General features: G+C 34.3%; 1 protein-coding gene across 10 annotated transcripts in view; it reads left to right on the forward strand.

Annotated features, from left to right (window-relative positions):
• The window catches only part of CRPPA (CDP-L-ribitol pyrophosphorylase A), a 393,039-nt gene that overhangs the window by 134,918 nt on the left and 238,715 nt on the right, over positions 1 to 19,406 (forward strand). For all 10 annotated transcript variants that reach the window (XR_011648802.1, XR_009185802.2, XR_011648804.1 and 7 more), the window contains exon 5: positions 5,237 to 5,282. Coding sequence is in view for 6 of the 10 variants with exons in the window: in XM_004467938.5 (XP_004467995.2) it covers positions 5,237 to 5,282 (46 nt within the window). In the remaining 4 variants the exon portion in view is untranslated. The remainder of the gene's footprint in view (positions 1 to 5,236; positions 5,283 to 19,406) is intronic.

Genomic DNA, 19,406 nt, shown 5'->3' on the forward strand with positions numbered 1-19,406 from the left:
AGATAATCTGTTGAAGTTTAACATTCAAAAATATTGACATGACTGGATTATTGTCTGGTGAAGAAAATTCCTGCAGTAGTATTGCTCATTTGAAGATATCTGGATACCATCAGCCTAGCTGGCTGACATTTTATTCAGATGCTTATTGTGACTCAGATGGTGATTCACCTATGAATTTTGAGGATTCTAGAAATTACTGATTTGATGTTTTGTTAAAGATCCTGACCCATATCTTTGTAGAACTCCTTTTGCCTGCTTGATAGACTTACCTTGAAGGCTAGAGTAAAAAAGTGAAATCTTTGAGGTATTTTGTTGCTACTAACATGTCAGTCTTCTGTGGCCTCATTTTTCAATGTCTTTGAGTGTGTGAGTTTCCACCTCTTGTGGGTCTTCTGAGCCTTCCTCAACCTTGCAAAATTCTGTGAGTTCTTCAGATGAAAGGCGTAAAAGCAATGAACTGTACTTTGAATTTTCCGTTCTGTCTTCACAAATTTATTTCAAATTTTTTTTGGTATTAATGTTCATATTTTACTTCTTCCTTCAGCAAGAGAGCATTTAGTACTCAGACATGTCTTGGCTTTCTGATTTCCTTTTTTTTAAAAGATTTATTTTATTTCTTTATTTCTTCTCCCTCGCTCCCTTTGTTGTTTGCACCACTTGCTGTCTGCTCTCTGTGTCTGCTGTGTGCTTGTCTTTTTTTTTTTTTTTTTTTAGGAGGCCCTGGGAACTGAACCCAGGACCTCCCATGTGGGAGGGAGGTGCCTAATGGCTTGAGCCACCTCTGCACCTCTGATTACCTTTTATGTGCAACAAATGTAGAAGCACTGTTGTAGTGATTGGCTTCACCACAATACCTCTGTCAGTTCCTTGTCATTCATTTCATATGTGCCATGGGGTGATACACTCTTTCAGGCCCAGAGAACTCAACATTTTAGTGTCACTTCCAAAACTGGGGCCTTAAACTTATGAATGAGGTTTGAACAATGTTGTGCCTCAAAGGGATGTTGGACTTTAAAAGGACTTCTTAATGCAGTGGACTGGGCAAAAAGTCTTTCAGATGGCAATTATAGGATTTTGTTAAGCACCATCTGTTTTCTGATGAGGTTGAAATTATTTTGAGTGCTGCATATATTGCATTTGTTTCTGATTTTCTATTTCCTTCTTCTGCTACCTGCTGTTTTTTCCCTTTTGATGACATTGTGTGATTTGTCTTTAATATAGATATCAAATTTAATTAATTTCATGATCTTTTCATTCAGTATGTATAGAGAGTATTTAAATTTGAGTCAGACTGAAGCTGTGGAATCTATACTTTAAATAAGTATTCTAATTCTATACTAATTCCAAAGATGCTGCCATATTTTCTTCTAATCTGAAAAAAAGATTTAGTACAGTTATGTTAAAACTGGCACTGGGCCTGGGAGACAGGGTCGTGCAACTCCAGTGTCATGTAGAAATGAATCTTAGTGAAAGACACGTTTGGACATTGTCAAGAGGCATTTCACTACCACAAAACTGTACAATGAGTAGATTTGTGGAATATAGAGCAGAATATCTTTCCCTTCCCCTCAGAAGTCAGGGAGCTCATCCCACAGTGATGTGAGAAATAACTAGAAATAGCTGATGACCACATATAGGACTGCTATTTCAACTGCTGCTGGAAAACCCAGGAGGGTTTTTCTTGTGTATTTTTTTACATACTATTTTTAAAAATAAAAGTAAATGCAAAATATAAGCATTCAGTATTGAATCCATCCTTCCTGTTTTTGCTTTTATGGGACCCAGAGGAAACATGAGTTTTTTTCCCTCGCCATATAGGCTAGAGAACATTCCCCTGGATTGACCACAGCCCCCTAGAGTGACCAACCACAGAAGGCTATGGGTGTGGCTCCCGAGAGTAGGGATCAGCTCTTGTGTCTCCCCTGAAAGGTCATACCTTGGCAGGTGTTAGTAAATGAACTCTTATTTTGGAGATATTTTATCTAGTCTGTGTAAGAACTTTAGTTCTTTTAATTTATAGGGTTGCCATATTTTTAGCCCAATATATTTTAAGTGCTTAGCTTGATATTGAACTATACTGTTCATATATAATTTAATAGAGTTGTTGTTTCTCAGTATTAGAACTGTTTCCAAGGCATAAAGATTTATAACCAATTATTGAAGAGTTCAACAACTGTGTCCCATTGTTTGAAAATGCTTCTTCAGGAGAAGTTACGAAAGTGTTTGATTTATCACGATATCATTGTTATGACTTAATTTTGGGGATCCAAAATATGGGAAAACATTTATTTAGATCAAAGTGTTCTAACTCCTTTGTTCAAAAACAGAAGAAACGAAACCATCTTTATTTGTTTTTTAACCTCAAAAGTACAATATAGTGAGAAGTGACTGTGGCTCAATCAGTTGGGCTCCCATCTACCATATGGGAGGCCATGGGTTTGTGTCCTGGCACCTCCTTGCAAAGGCAGGCTTGCCCACACACTGTGGAGTGCACAGTGAATGGACACAGAGAGCAGACAACATGCAAAAAGGCCACAAGGGGGGAGGATTTAAAAAGGAAGCTAAAAAAAAAGTATAATGTAGTGACGCTGTTTCTTTTTAGAGGTTTTCATCTGCTTATCTAACCTGGAAAAAAGAATATTTTCTAGTATTACATTATTGAAGGAATGGAATAAATATAAATATTCCAAAAATATGTCTAAATTTATATCTAATAAACATTCTATAAATTTAAAATTTAAGTTGTAAGGGCTTTTATCTAATTATCAAAGTTATATATTCATTACCTTGTGTGGTAAAAGATGGGGACCCCTTCAGAGTAGTCTTAGTTAACTTATGTAATATAGTGGCCAATTGGACTTAACTCTGTTCTGGAACTCTGTTTTACTATGATATGTCGCAACACAGCTAGTGTAACAAAATGTAGGTGTGATAGTCTCATTTGGAACATACCTTAAGGTAGTTGAATGAGTCCTGACTTAGGAGTAAAAAAACTTGACTACCTCCATGATTCTGAGCTTGTTTTCTCTTTGTTGCACATTTTTTTAGCTTGACATTTTACTCAGATGAAATATTGCTCAGAAGCTCAGTTGAACAAAAGAGACAAAATTAAGTTGAACTGTGTGAGTACCACATGTGAGACTTCGAGCCTCAGCAGCACAGAACACCACAACCTACCTTCACGTGGCCCCTGAGACTCTAAGGAGCAGTTTGAAAACAAGCAAATGTTTTAGAGGGTCAAGGCTCTCTTCCATCCTAACAGGGCTGGGGTTTCTTTTTTTGTAAAGTAATTATTTTTCATAATAGGGTATTGTGCAGGGTCAAAGGAAAATTACAGATCATGCTGACAGAAGAAAATCAACTTCAAAACTGGCATTTTTTTTTTAAATGGAAGGAGGGAAAGGGCAATTTATGTTACTATAAAAATTTTGACAAAAATTAATAACTCAACAATTCAGAATTACGCATTTTCCTGTAATAGTTCCTTTGAAATATAACTGATATTTAGAAAAAATAAAACTTTTTAAACATAATTCTTTTAAAGTTGGTCAAATATTTTCTGGAGTTTATTAAATTAGTATTTGTTGACAAGAATAGTTGAAGTACTCAACAAGGCTTTGCGTAGAAGTTGATAAGAATTAAAGATGCCTTAATCTGTGCTGGTAGAAATCCAGTAGTCTATAGGATGAAGTAGACAGAGAAAAGAAAATTTAGAGCCTTTCTTTTTCATGTAATTAATCATTTAATATTAGAGGAGAAAATACTTATAGGTAATAGAAACATGTATTTATTCATAAGACTAACTCCAACTCAAGTCTTGGAAGTACACATTAAAATGTTATTTTAGCGTTTGAGACTAATTTTTTAAAGATAACTTTTATAACTTTAAAAAGCCATTATTAAGATCTGTTTGAAAAAAAGGATAATGTACCTTTATAATTATTCTCTATTTCATTTAGAATGCAGCTTTACCCCTCAAAAAGTGAATAAAAAATAAATTATGGTAATTCATATCTTTCCCTTAGTTTCTGTTCTGAGTTTATTCCAGTGGCAGACAATTATTATAGATAAATGAATTTTTGCTTAAATTACCCCAGTGCAAATATTAATGAAGCCTGCTTTCAGATAGCTAGTTAATTTTGGATTTCCAAGGGAAAAGAAAATTTAATTTTATTCAGTTCTTACAAAAAAAATTTCTCTATTAAAATATAATCTTCATAGGTTGAGAATCTTTACTCATTCTTTTCCTTTCTCTTTCCATCTCTCTTGCAAGTTAGGTGCTACTCTTATTCTGGTTTGTAAGTGTAGTTCTGGACCAGGATTTACCTATCAGGATAATGATCTAATAGGGGAATCTATTTTGAGTAGAAGTAAACTGGGCCAATCGAATGGAACAAATGTACAAAATCCAATTATGGTCTAATCTGGAGTGGAAAAAATGTCCAATTTATAGGCACAGAAAAAATGTACTAAACCAAGTGAGGATTTCTTAAAGAGTGTTTTAGACTATTTGTATCATCATCATCTGGTTGCTTAAATGGTGAGGTCCTACGATCATACAGTAGTTATTCATACTATTTCATTTTTTACTACTTCTTTCAGTTCTGTGATATAGTAGAATTCGTTCTGTAATGTACTGGACATGTTCAGTACCAGAGTTCACTGGATGGGATGCAGGAAGTATACCTGCCATAGGGCAAACTAGTACCATAGCTGATTACATTATATGGAGTAGTTTACAATTACAAGAGTGCTGTATGTACTAAAGAACAGATTATCATTATTATTATGTACATGGTGGTACCCCATAGGCTCTTTGTATCTTATAAGGTGAAGGTTTTCATTTTCTGGTTGAATGCAGATATACTTAATTCAGAAGGAAGTCCCTCTTAATGCGAATTTGTGAATTGTATTTTATTAGCTAAGAAAGAAACTTGGAGATTTCTGTTTTACAGATTTTTTTCTTCCTTCCCTCCTTCCCACCTTCTACATCTTCTGCCACTACCCCTAATTTTCTACCTTTCTCCTCTTTCCTTCCCTCCCTTCCTTTGCTTTCTTTCTTTCACATAAAACCTTTCTATTAAATATTATTATTGTGATGTTATCAAAATGTACAAATTGTCAGTATTATGTGTTTATAATTCTCCTAAAATCAAGAGTTTCCTTGAGGGCATTATTTTTATTGTTTTCACATTCCTTCCCACTCTAAGTTTAATGAGGTTTTTCTGCCCTTTAGGTGACCTACAAACGAGATCTCTACGCGGCTGAATCGATTATTAAGGGTATGTTTGTCCTGTGACTGTCAGTTTCTATGTTTCAAAAATTTAAGCTAGTTCAGTAATTCTCATGACATTTTAAATCTCAGCAATCTCAGAAATATAAATGCCTATAGTCCACCAAGGTCTGTGATGGGATTTTGAAGATAATTACATTTTATTTTGCATTTACTTCCCATGAAATATCACTTATTATGATTTATATCACTTATTTAACTGTTAGAAGGAAGATACTCTGAAATGGTTATACAGTTTATTATATTGAGAAAAGTGTGGTACATGGACACTATTAGAAGAGAAACAGTAAGAGTTGCTATTTTAATAAGTCTGTAAAGGTATTATATTATTTCACTTTTGCTATTAAGAGGGCTGCCCTCCACCTTTTAATGTTGTCATATCAAATATTCCTGATTAGATGATATCTTCCATCTGAGAAATGTGTTTTTGGATTTTTGAAATTCTTTTGCAGTTCTGTCAATGATTATAATCTTGGATATTACATGTGTGGTAACCCATTTCCTGTTGTTTTTCATTTTTATGACTTTATGGTCCCAAATATCCAAAGGTGGTTTAAAATCAGCAGGTATTCATTATTGTGCTTAACGCTGTGCTAGGATTTTAATGAAGATGCACAAGGGACATACATTCTGGGTTGTTGCACCTGCTATCATTTAAATTGGGGTTTCTTAAGCATGGCACTGTTGACATTTTAGGCTGGATAATTCTTTGTTTTGGGGGACTGTTTTGTGCAATGTAGAATATCTAGTTACATACCTGGTCTGTACTCACTAGATGCTAGAACCACTGCCCTGCTTCAGTGGTGACAATGCAAAATGTCTCCTGACATTGCTGAATATCCCCTAGGGGACAAAATTGCTGCTTTAAATAGATAGTCCAAGCAAAGATCAAAAGTTTTCACTCTCAAATTTAGTGTAGTGCTTTAGGTTAGGATAGATTAGATTGATTAAGGACAGAACTCTGTGTCCAGGTTTCAGATGAGAGGTGAACTTCTAATTCCCAAATTTGATTGAAGTTGAAAAAGTGCTGAATCTGATTTCTGAATGTATTAGTTTATTTTAACATTTTGGGAAAACCAATTTAACAGTCAATTGGCTTCACATTCGGAAAACTCAAATCCTTTCTCTTGTCATGATAGTCTATGTTTTTTGTTTACCCCTAAATTCTTTGTCCTTCAAGCACATTTCAAACCATTAATGTACTGTAATCTATGTATCTGAGTGTGTAAACAGATCATCTATAGCTATAAATCAAAATGTTGACATATATTTACATATCAGTTAGGCAATGTATAAACATTAACTCTAGAGAAGTTGGTTGAATTATGTGGTTGGTTAAATTCTCAACATAAGGAAATATAAAACTCAGTTCATTTTCTTTACAAAGTCATATCCATATTACATAGTTAAAATGAAAGTGATCTATTTTGGTAAGTGGTTCAACTGAGAAGTCTACATATTTCATTATTGTGCTTACATTTAAAAGCAGACATCCTATATTGTGAAAACGTACATTTTAAGTGTAATTGCAAGGGTTATGGTTTTAGAAATTGTTTGTAGAAATAAATTGTCTTATTTTTCCTTTAATTTTTTGTTTAGGTAACATATGCTCAAGAATGCAACTTATTCTCAGGGTAAATAATCTATGTGGCTGGAAGTAAACAGCTGGTTTAGATCAACAATGTCCATGAGTATCCTTATCCATTAGGATTTGCCTTTCTTACAAGATCCCAGGAGATTCTGATACTGCTGATCAAAGACTATATTTTGAGGCCTAGACAAACAGGCCTGTGACCACCTGAGAGCTTGAATTAGAATCTCAGGCTATTCCCCAAATCTTCTGAATATTTTATCTATATTTCAATGACAATCTTGGCTGTTTAGTTTGTACTTATCTGAAACTCTCAGGGTACGTGTGTTTTGGAATTTGAAGTATTTTCCATTTTCAGAAGATAGTGTAGTACATCATATGTTATATACCACCAGCACAGTTTGGGATCTTACCACGTAAGAAACTTTGTAATGCATGAACATTTTTGCTCAATGCAATAATAAAGACCTCAACCTCTAGCTAGTTCAGGTCAGGACTAATTTTACCACCAAATTTGGTTTCATATACCACATGTATGAAAACTGTGTGATTTTTTTTTTTTGGGTGGGGGTTAGGGGGTGGTGGTTCAGACTCTGGATTTCAACATTGTCCATAAAATGGTATGGACCTGTTTTAGATGGTGATTTAATGAAGGCAGGAAGATGGTCTATCCTTGTTTTCTGTTATAGCCTCTAACATTCGGTTGAGTAGAATCATCTGATATGTTAAAGGAGCCATCTACATATTTTCTGAAGATTCTAAGGGCCTTAAATTATGGGAATTAGTGGCCCTTCCCTCTTACTCTCCTGGTTCTAATAAATGCTTCTTGGGGTCCAGTGTATCTATCCCTATTTTGTATTTTTTTTCTTTTCTTTTTTAAAATAGTTATGGTATAACATTTGGATGCACTTTTTTGAAGGTTTAAGACAGAACTTGGAATACGTAGTACATGCCAAATGCTTATATGTTACCTTGTTTACTATTTGTAATACACTGTAAGGTAGAAATTATTATTCCCCTTTTGCAAGTGGGAAATTTGAGACTTTGGTTAGATACCTTTCTCTAGGTAACACAATTAGTATGAGCAACATCCACAGTTTAAACCCAGGTCTGCCTCATCCTTAAGTCTGACCCTGCTCTGGGCCCTAACCGTTTTGCACCTCTGAATGACACTGCTGCCCATGCTTACTACTAAAGTGAACACTGGGTTCAAGCCCTCTCCTTTCCTGGATATATCAAAGGGTTTCTAAAGTTCCTCCCGCCCAGCTCTGGTTCTGTGGGGCTGGAAACTCTTTGCTCAGTTAGCCTGATGAAGAACAGTTTTAAAATTGAGTGAAGATTTGATCTCCCAGTGCTTTCCTATATATACAGTGTGGTTTCTATGTTAGTCAGCCAAAGGGATGCTGATGCAAAATACCAGAAATTGGTTGATTTTTATAAAGGATATTTATTTTGGGTAGGAGCTTACAGATACCAGGCCATAAAACATTAACTATTTCCCTCACCAAAGTCTGTTTTCAGTGTTGGAGCAAGATGGCTGCCAACGTCTGCGAGGGGTCAGGCTTCCTGGGTTCCTCCCTTCCTGGGGCTTGCTTCTCTTTCTTCCTGGGGCTCCAGTTTAAGGCTTTAGCACCAAACTCCAACATCAAAACTCCAACATCAAAAACCCTCCAAATCTGTCCTTTGCCATGTCTTTTATCTACCCACCAAGGGGTGGGGATTCAATGCCCTACTGGCACAAGAGCTTTACCAGATTACTTAATCAAGTAAACCTCTTAATCCAATATAATCTAATATACCCAGAAGAAAAGATCAGTTTACAAACATAATCCAATATTTCTTTTTGGAATTCATCAATAATATCAAACTGCTGCACTCCACCCTCTGAATTCCAAAAAGATTTTACAATATTAAAAAACAACAACAAAAAACCCCACCTTAAATCAGTTACAACGCATGTCCTAAATCATAACACAATCAATTTAAAGAATTAAGTTTGTCTTGGGGCAAAGTCCTGTCTGCTATAGACCTCTGAAACTTACAAAACAATTCATCTACTTCTAGTACACAAATGGACAGATAAAGGATAAGCATTTTCATTACAATAAGGAGAAATTGGGAGGGAAACATGAATCATGGTTTCTCTACAGTTCAGCAGACCTGCGGGGAATCCTCTATTTGATTTCAAAGTCTGGGAGTAATTCTTAAGAAGATGGTATCTTCTCCTTGAGGCCATATGGAGACCCACCTTTTCCACTGGCTTGCCCAATGGCCATTTTCTTGGTTTCATCCTCATCAAGCATCTGGGTTTTGACCAAGCTCTAGACCTCTCCCTCCAAGAGTGTTGGGGTGATTGCCATACCTTACGCAATCTTTGAGTTAGAGTCTTAACCCCCCTAGTACAGTGATGTGAAGACAATATCCCCCTAACTTTTGGCATACAGGCTCAACCCTCTCAGAGCAACGAGTTGACCACTTGGCCTTGTGTAACCTTTGGGGGACAGGTCCACTCCTCTCAGAGCTGTGGGGTGCTGACCTTAACCACCCTAATCCTTGGGGAATGTACTCCACCCTCTCTGTCTCCTGGGGCAGCAAAACTCTTATAGAACATCTGGCAGTAGCATCCACCCTCTTCAACTGCTGAGGCAAACGCACTCTCTCTGTACACATGGGTCAGGTTCCTCTTGGCCCAAGGTGATGTCTTAATTCCAGATCTCAGCTTCCATGGTTTTCCTCTTAAAGCTGTTTCTCCTTCAATCTCTCCTTTCCATGTCCCTTTTATTTCAGACTGACAGTGGTCTTGTTCATACAGCTCTCTCAAAAAGTCTGTTGGTTTAGCATGCAGGAAGCAGGGTCAAAGCCATCAGACAGTAAGACTTTCTACAAGTCTTTCTGACATAACTGCATCTTCCATCTTGATTTACAAGTCCCAAGTTTAGTTAAGTCCTCCAATGGGGCCCTTTCATCTGGGAGCTTGATTTCTAGAGGCTTGGAATTTCCAGAATCAGTTTCTATTTTCTTTGTGCCCAACAGTTCAGTTCTCAACTTATTTCACTCATCTAGCATTTTGCTATAAGCTGCAAGGAGAAGCCAAGCTGTATTCTCTGAGTTTACTTTGGAAATTTTTTTGGTTAAATACCCAGGCTCGCCATTTTCAAATTCTGCCTCCCATAAAATACCAGCAGTTAATATTGCTAAGTTCTCTGCAACTTTAAAACACAGATTGACTTTCCTCCAGTTTTCAATAACTTTCATCATTAACTTCTAAGGCCTCATAAAGTCTCTTTATTATCCATCTCACAATTACTTCCTTCTAAGGCCTTATCAAAAATAATATTAGGTTCCATATTGCTATCAACAGTCTCTGCAAATCAATTTAGGCCTTTTCTATCAAGCATTTCACAATTCCTTCAAAAAATACCCCTTACCTGTTTATAAAACTGTTTTAGCATTTTGGGAATTGCAAAAGTACTTCCCCACTCCTCAGTATCAAATTCTATATTAATTAGCCAAAGGGGTGCTGATGCAAAATACCAGAAACCGGTTGTTTTTTTTAAAGGGTATTTATTTGGGGTAGGAGCTTACAGATACCAGGCCATAAAGCATAAATGATTTCCCTTACCAAAGTCTGTTTTCACTGTGTTGGAGCAAGATGGCTGCCGATGGCTGCGAGGGGTCAGGCTTCCTGGGCTCCTCCCTTCCTGGGGCTTGCTTCTCTTTCTTCTGCGTGCTTACTTCCTGGGACTCCAGCTTAAGGCTTTAGCATCAAACTCCAACATCAAAACTCCAATATTGAAAACCCTCCAAATCTGTCCTTTTCCATGTCTTTTATTCCCCTACTGGCACAAGAGGTTTACCTGATTACTTAATCAAGTAAACCTCTGAGTCCAATATAATCTAATAGGCCCAGAGGAAAAGATCAGTTTACAAACATAATCCAATTTTTCTTTTTGGAATTCACCAATAATATCAAGTGCAACAGTCTCCTAGATAGTGCTGTCACTGGTATATATTGCGAACTATTTGATAATAGGAAATGTGTTTAGAAAGTAGTATTCTCACATTTTTTACATAGTCATCTTCACTAAAAGATGTATAGTTACTATAGTTACTCACAAATTTACTGATTTAACATAAAAGAAAGCATTCTAAATAATTCTTTTTCTAAGACATATAGTTGGATTTGGTTATTGTTCTATAATGTTTCTTCTGTGAGGGAAATTTAAAACAAACTTTTCTGACGGAATAGTGTGATTTATTAGTGACAAGACACTGGACTGACTGACATGTTTGCAAACATCCACTTAACAAAGAAGTATTGTGCTTTTGTCACTCTAACTGGTTGAATCCACCCAAGTCTGTTGTGCATGTTCAGACCTACCCAAACTATTAAAGTGGTTACATACTTCATATAGATTTATATAAGCCCGTACAAAATGTCCCAAACCACAGTTGATCCAATATGCTGATTACATCTTTGCAGGAAAGATCAATATTCTAAAATTTTCTAAGAATCTAAAGTTCCTTTGGCATTTCTAAATTAAAGTATATTTTCTTTTCTATCATCATCAAATGTAATATATTCTATTTCATAGAATTTTACTTTATTTCCTGGTATTTCCTGGTTATTATTGTGCAAACCCAATAAACTAATGCTATAAACCATATTAAAACATGTTATAGCATGTTATCTCATAAAGATGGAAAATCAAAATACTTAAAATTAAGGGATTTCTGTTTTAACCATCTTTAGAATCCGTAGTAATGGTTATATAAATATACATGTCTTTTCCTAGTCATTAAATATTGCTTTCCATTTGTTAAACATTTAATTCATTTTAAAGGAAAATAATTGATTTTGATTTCTCTGAAATGTAATATCCATTATTTGTCCATACATTCAGATTTCATTTAGAAAATATATTTCTCTTGAACATCAGCAATACAGGTAGATTTCTTTCAGTGTTATGAATAGTCATGCAATAAATCCTCATATGACTTTTTTTTTTCTATATAGTTTTTTTTTGTTGTTGTTATTATGCCAGGAGGAAAGCAGTTGAGTCCTTTAGGGCTTATACATTGAGAGTAGCAGATATGCTTTTAAGTTGGCTCTGACTCAAAGCAGCAAAATAAAATCAAATGTGAATAAAATTGGTTCATCATTCTTGGGAATTAAGAAAATTCTTGCCAAAGTGTTATTTCATGCATATGAAGAAAAAATGCCTTCATATCTCAGATCCTTTAATATTTTTATTTAAAATCATTGCATTTAAAGTACAAATTCTTTTTGAATCAAGTTGAAAATTTAAACAACAGAGTTTCTCTGTAACTGGACAATGTTCTGCATCTGTGGTATGTGTTTGTCAGGTTTTTCTTGTTAATATAATGGTGCCATTTATGTTATTAACCATGCTTTTTGGACAGTTCACAGTGACATATAGATTTACATAGAGACCTTAATATTTGATATTTTGGCTTTTGACTATGATACTTCATTTTCTAAATTATTTTCACATTAATACAGTAACTTAGTTATACATAATATAGTTTTTGTTCTTCATGCTTGAAAATAGCACTGTGACAGTGTCTTACTTGCATTTGTAAGCACATTTGTGTCAAGCTTTAATTAATAACAGTAAGACTGTTGTTATTAACATGATTTAATAGTAGTTTGGCTTCCTTGGAATCTTACTGTAAAAAATGAAAATTGGCAAGTTAAATATTTGGGTCAAGATTAGAGAAACCAGAGTTCATGTCTAAAAATTTTATAATTTCCTTCATTTGTCATTAGTAAAATAGTAATTCAAGCTTAGGCAAGTAAATCTGTCATGTTTAAATCTTCTAAGGTCACAGTGAGGTATTAAGCAACTAGCTTAATAAGACTTGATAACAGACAAGCCAGCCAGTTATACTTCACTCCGATGTAGGTAGAAAAAAATCCAAACAAATGTGACCTTTATGCCCAAAGCAATAATACAATAATACATTTTGTAAATATCTCGATGAGTCACTAACTTTTGAAAATTGCTTTTCCTTCAAATTTATTTCTCTCTTAACTAAGCAAGAAAGAATATATACTTTGAAAGACAACCCCTACCCCCCCAAAAAGATAGCATCATTTACTTGGAAAGTAGCAATATTCATCCACGTAAAAGCATGTACAGAAGACAAGATATTACATGTCTGCTCCTTCCTTCTAGCTGTAAGGTAGGAAAATTCATCCTGTATTCAATGACTCATTTAAAAATGCAGTTAAGATCGGATAATATAATATAAAATAAAACGTCTTTAAAAAATCTGCCTATGTACAATTGCCCTCCAGTTGAAACGTGCAAGTTAGCAATATAGTTAGCATCTCAGAAGACCACTTTGACCTTTTTTAGGTGGGTATGTATTTCTAGGATCTGGTTTTCTTGTAAGTTTTCATTTGCAGTTGCTGTTGTCCACTTGTCCTGCAATCATAACTTGTTGGTTGCTTTTCCTTTATTTACTGCCAGTGTTTACTTCCTCCCCTATTCTGATAGTTGACTTTTTCAGGCCATTCATAGCAACCTTAGCCATCTTTCTATTGATGCTAAACCTGGTACTTCAAGGCTCAACAGTGGTGAATGTGTTTAGTACCACTTTAAAATTTTTTGTGTCAGATTAAAAATAGACTCAAGGTTTTTTGATTCAAGAAATTCAGTGGGAGAAGGGAAGAGAATGTCTACACTTTGAACAGGTTAGAGTTGGTAATATCCTTTGGAAATAATTTACCTAAGAACCCTAAAACTGGCTCGAGAGGTCAGTACAGTGGATAGTGAGACCCAGTGGAAGAATCTCATGGTACTGGATGTTTCCAAGAAAATTGAAGGCTGATCACTGGATTATTTGTCCACTTGCCTGTGGAACTAACCTAGTATTTAGATTTATTTGTTTCTTCTGCATTGTAATTACAAGTTCCTTGTAAACTGCTGTTGCCTGTGAAGGACTTAATTTAGAGTAATAGAAGGATTTAAAATGTATAAAAACACATCGAATATGATTACATGTGGCTGAGCCATGTATCCTAACCAACAATGGCTAAATTTTCCATGACAAAGAACATTCATCCAGGGAATTGAAAACCCTGAATAAATTCCATTGTCTTAAAATTTGACTGAAACATGAGAGAATTTCAAAGGCGCATGACGGAGCAGCAATAAATTTTAAAACTTTGCATTCAGAATATTATGGTAGGCATTATTTGATGCATCCTCCAGGAAAGATGGTTGGAATTCTGATACTGTTCTTGCTTTTCTGTCACCATCAATTCCTTGAAGAACAAAGGAATAAGGCAGAGTCAAGGCAGCATCCTCTGCTTGGAAGAAGTCTTCATGTTTTCTCTCATTTCCTTCACTTGGATTTAATAGGACATAACTATTAAATAGTTATTTAATAACTATTTAAGGACAGCTGATCTTCTGAGTTGTTTCCTTCTTATTAATATCCATATATGTTTCCAAGAATGCTTGATTTGATATGTGGAGGCTGTTGTTTTCTGTACTATGTTATAGACCAATGAGCAAGCCAAGACATTTAAGTCCTAAGTACCCAGTCATCTTATTTAGGATTCTTTCAGAGAGTAATATTTACTTATACTGGATTATGATAAATATGTAAATGAGAGAGCTTTTAAGTGTGAGCTGATTTTGAACTTTAAAAGATTAGATTGTCCCTCCTATTTTGGTATAAGATAGATAATGTTTTGTTAGATTATGTAGCTGTCCACCAAAATGTGGTTGTGTTGTGTGATTAGAAAGGCATATAACAGATGTGCCATTGACTCTGTGGTGCAATTGATTGTAAAAAGCAATATTATTTGTTTATACCAATAAAATAGGGAAAATATTGCCAATTAAACTATAATGAAACACTTTATTTTCATTTAGAAGTTTTACTTGGCACACTAAAGAGAAACAGGGAAATTTAAACTCACATAGGAAAGACATAAATAGCTACATATGCTGAGATGACACAGATGTTGGAGTATCTGACAAAGATATTAAAGCGATGATCATAAAAATACTAAACACCGGACATCGTGGATCCTCACAGGGCCCACTGGATGGAATGGAGGAGAGTATGGGCCATGATGTGGACCATTGTATATGAGGTGCAGAGGTGCCCAAAGATGTACTTACCAAATCCAATGGATGTGTCATGATGATGGGAACGAGTGTTGTTGGGGGGGGAGAGGGGGGGGTGGGGGGGTGGGGTTGAATGGGACCTCACATATATATTTTTAATGTAATATTATTACAAAGTCAATAAAAAAAAATAAATAAAAAAAAATAAAATAAAAATACTAAACAATAAGTAAGGGAAAACACTCTTGAAATGAAAGAAAGTCTCAACAAAGAAGTAAAAAATATAAAGAAGTACTAAATGGAAATTTGGGGATTGAGAAAATAAACGTAATAAATGGACTTAATTACAGAATGTAGATGACAACAAAGTGTTAGTGATCTTGAAAATGGATCAATGAAAATTTTCAGTTTTGACGACAGTATGAAAAGTTACTGGAAACAAATCAAGAGCCTCAGGACTGTGGAGGAATAACAAAAAGTCTAGCTTTAGGTCATGTGTGTCCCATAAGAAGAGGAGAAAAGAGTAAAGTACCAAATTAAAAAAAAAATAAAAATAAAAAAAATGACTGAAACCTGCAGATTCAAGATTCCTAGTAAACTCCAACAAAATGAATCAAGGAAATCTGCACTTTTATACCTCATAATCAAATCCAGAAAATATGGACAACATAGCTAGAGAGAAATGATGCCTTAGTTACAATGGGACAATAACTTGAACGACTGCAGTTTTTTCACCAAAGAGGCCAGAAGAAAATTGAACAAGATTTTTTAAGTACTGAAAGAAAGAAACCCAAAAACTACTAACCCAGTATTCTACATCCACTGTGTGATTGTAAATTATGTGAAATAAAAGGAAATAATTTCATTTTCAGGCGAAAGGAAACCAAGAAAATTCATTGTCAGTATATGTATTTTATTTTATATTTAATTTATTTTTAACCCCACCAACCCTCGTTGGTTTGTGCTTGTTGTTTGCTCTCTGTCTGTTTGCTTTTCTTCTTTTTAGGAGGCACCAGGACCTGAAGCGGGGACCTCTCATGTGGGAGGGAGGTGCCCAATGGCTGGAGTCACCTCTACTGCTGTTGCCAGCATATGTATTTTGAAAGAATGGCTGAGGAAAGCTCTTTAGATAGAAGGGAAAATGATAATAGATAAAGTCTTTCATCAATAGGAAATGAAGGAAGAACAACAGAATTAGTAAATATTTGGGCAATTAGAATAGACTCTTAATAATCTTAACTTTAAAAAATTATATTTGACCAAGAATGGTGCCTCCATTCTGTCAGAATGGATAACAAAATATGATATAATTATATGTTGTTTTTAAAAAACCGAATTCCAATATAATGATATGGGTAGATTAAGAGAAAATAGATAAAAACCTATATGCCATGCACACACCAATCCAAAGACAGCTACAGTGTCTATGTTGATACCAGACAAAGTTGACTTCAGAACATGAAATATTACCTATGAAAGAGATATTCCCTAATAATAAAAAGGTCAATTCATCAAAAAGGCATAACAATCCTAAGCATTTATACATCTATCCACAAAGCTTCAAAATACACTTAGCAAAAAATGGAAAGAAATGAAAGGAGAAATAGAGAAATCCATAATTATGGGTAGAGAGAGAACAACTTCTCTCTTAGTGTTCAATAGAATTAGTAGACAGAAAGTCAGCAAGGATATATAACTGAACATCGCCATCAAACAACTTGATCTAATTAACATTTGTAGAATACTCCATCCAGCAACAGAGAATACACATTATTTTTTTAGTGCACCTGTAACATTCTTTATCACAAATAGTATCCTGCATAATAAACATTAGCAAATTTAAAAGAATTGAAATCATGCAATGTGTGTTCTCTGACTGAAATAAACTAAAAATCACTAACAGGAAGATAATACTTCAAACATTTGAATATTAAACCTTCCTCTCACCTATAGGGTAATAAACTAATCTCAAGGGAAATTAGAAATTATTTTTCAGTGAAATAAAATACAAATTGTTATTGTTTCAAACTTTGTAGAATGCAGCTAAAAAGTAATTAGAAATTTATACCATTAAATGCTTATATTAGAAATGAAGAAAGGTCTCAAATCAATAATGTAAGTTTCCACTTTGAAAAATTAGAAAAAGAGGGGAAAAAACCCAAAGAAGGAAAGGTAAGAGCAGAAATCAATGAAATTTAAAAAAATCTTAGTGAAAATAAAACTAAATCTGATTCTTTTATTATAATAAAGTTGATAAACTACAGCAAGACTGACAAAAAAGCAGAGACGTCTTAGTATTATTAGGAATCAAAGAGTTGGTATCGTTATAGATCCTTCAAACACTGAAAGTACAAGAGAATATGGTAACTCTACATAACTTTGGCAACTTTGATGAAATGGACCAATTCCTTGGAAACTACAAACTACAAATTACCAAATTTCATCTAACATGAATTAGATAACATGCATAGTCCTAACTACTGAAGAACTTGATTTCATAGTTAAAAAAACAAACAAACAAAAAAAAACTACAGGAGAAGATATTTTCAGGTCCAAATGGTTTCACTCCTGAATTCTACTAAATATTTAGAGATGAAATAGTACCAATTCTACATAATCACTTCTAGAAATTAGGAGGGGAGCAGATACTTACCTACCAGTTTCATGAGGTCAGCATTACCTTGACACCAATCACAAAAAGACCTTACAAGAAAAGAAAACTACAGAACAATATTGCTAATGAACATATTAGCAAATAAAACTAAAACTGTAATGAAATACCACTACACACCTATAAAAACAGTTTAAAAAAATTCTTGTTTACTTGTTTGTTTTTTGTTTATTGTTATTGTTGAGGTAGTGATGACACTCTGAAGGTGATTGTGGTGGGTGCACAATTGTGCGATTGTGCCAAGTACCATTGATTGTGCACTTTGGATGAATTGTATGCTTTATTAATATGTACCAATAAAACTGATTTGTTTTAAAAAACTGATAATATCAAGTGCTTGAATGTGGAGCAACTGGAACTGCCAAGTGTTAATGGTGAGAATGTAAAATGGTACTGCCATACTGGAACACAGTTTGGCAGTTTCTTATAAAGTTGAATATATACTTACCATATCCAGCAATCACATTCCTTTGTATATAGTCTAGAGAAATGAAAATATATGTTAATATAGAAAACTGTATGTAGATGTTTTTAGCAGCTCTATTCATTATCAGTGAAAACTGGAAACAATCCAAATGTCTTTCAATGAATGACTTAATGAAGTGTGGTACGTCCATACAATGGAATGCTACTCAGAAATAAAAAAAAAAAAAGGAATGAACACACACACAAATTGAATGAATCCTAAAGGAATTATGCTAAGTAGTAAAAACTGGTCTCAGAAGTTTATATTATGATTCTATTTAAATGATTTTTTTTTGAAGAGACAAGACCTTAGTGATGAGAAATAGATTATATGTTGCTACAGTTTGGGAATGAGAGAGGGTATGACCATGAAGAGGTGACAAGGGATTTAAAAAATTGTTTTTATGATTGAACTGTTTTATATCTGATCATGTGGTGCTTACATGAATATATGTATTAAAATTCATGGGAACTGTCAAAAAAAAAAAAGAGAAACTGGTGGGAAGTGATGGCAAGATGCCATATTTCAGAGTTGTTATACAGAGGAAACATGGGTGTTTTAATAAATGAACTATGGTAATTATGTGCTGACATTTGCCAATTATTACATTGAAGAAATTAAAGGGCATTTGCTATTTTCCTTTCCCCTAGTAATGTCATTTTCTCTTATTTTCTAATATACCTTCACATTTGGAAGAGAAGAGGGTGAACCAGAAACTAAAGAGAATCCTGATTACACCTTAAGTTTGTGAGAATATCATTTCACTTCAATCAAAAAGGTTTAAAAACTCCTATATTGGATGCTGAATTGGAAAACTGACTACATTGTTTTTAGATTCTGGCAATATGTTGGGTGGTTGAAGGCCTAGACTCTAGAATAGCCTCCTATATTTGAATCATGGCTCTTCAACTTACTAGCTGTGTGATTCTGGGGAGATTATTTAAACCCTCATCTGTAAAAAGGACATAATAATTGTGCTTGCTTCATAAGATTTTGTTTAGATTTAATGAGTTAATATATTTTTATTGTTATATTAAAGAATAATAATTATTTGTTAATTACCCAGTAACAAGTCACCCAATGATTTGGTCAAGTTGCTGTATAGGTCAATTCCTTTTTTCTTAAATGAGGCTAGTAATATTTTCCTAACTGTGCATTAGCAACATTGCATTCATTAATTAGAATTTAAAGGGCTCCATAAGGTACTTTGAGCTTTTAAAGTTTAGAGCCTTGTAAATAAAGTACTGTTGCTCTTATTTCATGTTTTTAGTAGTTTT

This window comes from Dasypus novemcinctus, chromosome 5 (genome assembly GCF_030445035.2).
Source record: "Dasypus novemcinctus isolate mDasNov1 chromosome 5, mDasNov1.1.hap2, whole genome shotgun sequence".
Lineage (NCBI taxonomy): Eukaryota > Metazoa > Chordata > Mammalia > Cingulata > Dasypodidae > Dasypus > Dasypus novemcinctus.